Raw genomic sequence first — 2,134 nt, 5'->3', positions numbered from 1 at the left:
GAAAAGAAAGAAACACATGAAGGTAAAAAAGAAAGCGAGAGAGAGAGAAAAAAAGGTTGATAAACCGGAGCTTCCTGAGAGGATAATTTGTAAGTCTGTCTTTCCCCTTTTTATCGAAAATCTTGTGGCTTCGATTGGAGCCAGAAATGTTGAAATGGCCAAGAGCGTAATCTCTCTACTTTGAGGAGGTGTACTTGGTGACAGCCTTGGTGCCCTCAGACACGGCGTGCTTGGCCAGCTCGCCCGGGAGGAGCAGCCTGACGGCCGTCTGGATCTCCCGGCTGGTGATGGTTGAACGCTTGTTGTAGTGTGCCAGGCGTGAAGCCTCTGCAGCAATGCGCTCGAAGATGTCATTCACGAAAGAGTTCATGATAGACATCGCCTTGGAGGAAACGCCGGTGTCAGGGTGGACCTGCTTGAGCACTTTGTAGATGTAGATGCTGTAGCTCTCCTTCCTCCTACGCTTCTTCTTCTTGTCTCCCTTGGCAATGGCCTTCTGGGCCTTGCCAGCCTTCTTAGCAGCCTTTCCGGAGGTCTTGGGTGGCATGGCGTCGCTGACGAGTCAGACGGTATTACTATTACTATGTGCACGGTGCGGGAGCGAGCGAGAGACTGAGTCGACATGGGGGACGCAACAAACAACAACAATGACGTATAGAAAAGGGGGGGAAAGGAAGGAAGGTAAAGAATGATTGTGTATATGTGTGATGAGTGTAATGCAACCAGGACGACGACAACACGTGGTGGCAGGAACTAGGCCTTAGTTTTATCTCCCGGCCTTACTGAGAGATCAGTGCCCGGATGCACAAACGGCCTTAAGGCTACACACGGCCTTAAGTCGGGTAGTTTAAGGCCGTAGGTCGCTAAGGCCCATGCACGAAGCACTTACAGGAGGGTAAGCCTCGGTAAGGCCGCCTCAGCCGCTGAGGCTGGGTCGGAGCAGCCTTACTGTATTGAGACCCGTAAATAAAGTAACTCCGATATGATATTCTCTATAGCACAAACCGGACCAAACTTGTTATTGTTTATCTCGGTATGGAGTTGATGGTTGCGTGTAAACTAGATCGTGCTTTGAGAAGGGAATGAAGGTTTTCTGGATCCACTGAACCCCCATAACATAAATGATTACCATGCATTGAGACAATATCAACTCCCCAGGAGCAAATTTCTTCGTTTAACAGAGCTTGAGCCTCATACTGGGAGTGTCACGCTACACTCCCATGCCATTCTTGCCTACACAACAATTTTTGGCAACCCATGGGAATTTTCAAAGTGTTGTTGGAGAGTGGTATTCATCAGTCAACAAGTATATCCAAAGCGGTATCACGTGTGACAGATGCTTTATACAGGAAATGACAGAAAAATTAAGATGCCCAGTGCTTTGCTGAGAAGAACAGAGACTAGAGGGTTTCCACAGTATAAATAATTTTTCTAAAGTGCTTGGGTCCCCCATGAGAAGAGAGGGAAAGAACACATCCCCAGTATCCCTGCTTGTAAAGGGCAACTAAGGAGGAGCCTTTTTGTTTTCAGTCCTTCATTTCTAACTGTCCTCTTCTGTCTTCTGTCCTACCCCCTTTTCTTGATATTTGCATGTTTCTTATGGTCTTTATTTTCCCTCTACTTCTGCTTTGCCATGCAGCCATATTATGGGATGGTGATAATTCTTCATTGTTAACTTCCTAAAGTGCTTGGAGCAATGGACTGAACCCTTATACCAATTAAGGCCCCAGATCACAAAGAATATGTATTTGTCAGTTGCAATGGGTTCCATTCACTGGATGTGCAAGTTGTGACAGCAACAAAATGATATTGAGCTGTAATTACAGATATCCTGGCAGCACTCACGCTGCCTATATCTGGGCTAATTCTAACCTCCACCAGAGATGTGAACCAAGGTGTCTATGGTGACAATTTTCTGCTAGGTAACTGTGGTTGCTGATTACTTTGTGTGAAGTTAGACAATGGTTAGGTAAAACATGGCAAACATAATAAGTTCCCGTTCATATTGCTATTTTGTTTCTTTACTCCTAAACCCTCTCATCTTACTAATGTTTTAAAGGTTGTTTGGGTGTAATGCTGGAGTGCTTTTCATTGCACCCTACATTGTTTTCAATTAATTATTGATACTTCACTT

At 45.5% G+C, this 2,134-nt stretch overlaps 1 protein-coding gene across 1 annotated transcript; it reads right to left on the bottom strand.

Annotated features, from left to right (window-relative positions):
• Positions 1-175: 175 nt before the first annotated feature.
• LOC145400059 (histone H2B) lies at positions 176-547 on the bottom strand. Its single transcript, XM_080272561.1, has one exon. The coding sequence runs from the start codon at positions 545-547 to the stop codon at positions 176-178; it is 372 nt and encodes a 123-aa protein (XP_080128687.1).
• Between the last annotated feature and the right edge of the window lie 1,587 nt (positions 548-2,134).

Source organism: Coenobita brevimanus, chromosome 51 (assembly GCF_032717465.1).
Source record: "Coenobita brevimanus isolate Jiangsu-jjx chromosome 51, ASM3271746v2, whole genome shotgun sequence".
Lineage (NCBI taxonomy): Eukaryota > Metazoa > Arthropoda > Malacostraca > Decapoda > Coenobitidae > Coenobita > Coenobita brevimanus.
This window is presented reverse-complemented; position numbering and strand designations above follow the sequence as displayed.

Coding starts and splice junctions, on each gene's coding strand:
- LOC145400059 (XM_080272561.1), bottom strand. CDS start 547: ATGCCACCCAAGACCTCCGGAAAGGCTGCTAAGAAGGCTGGCAAGGCC.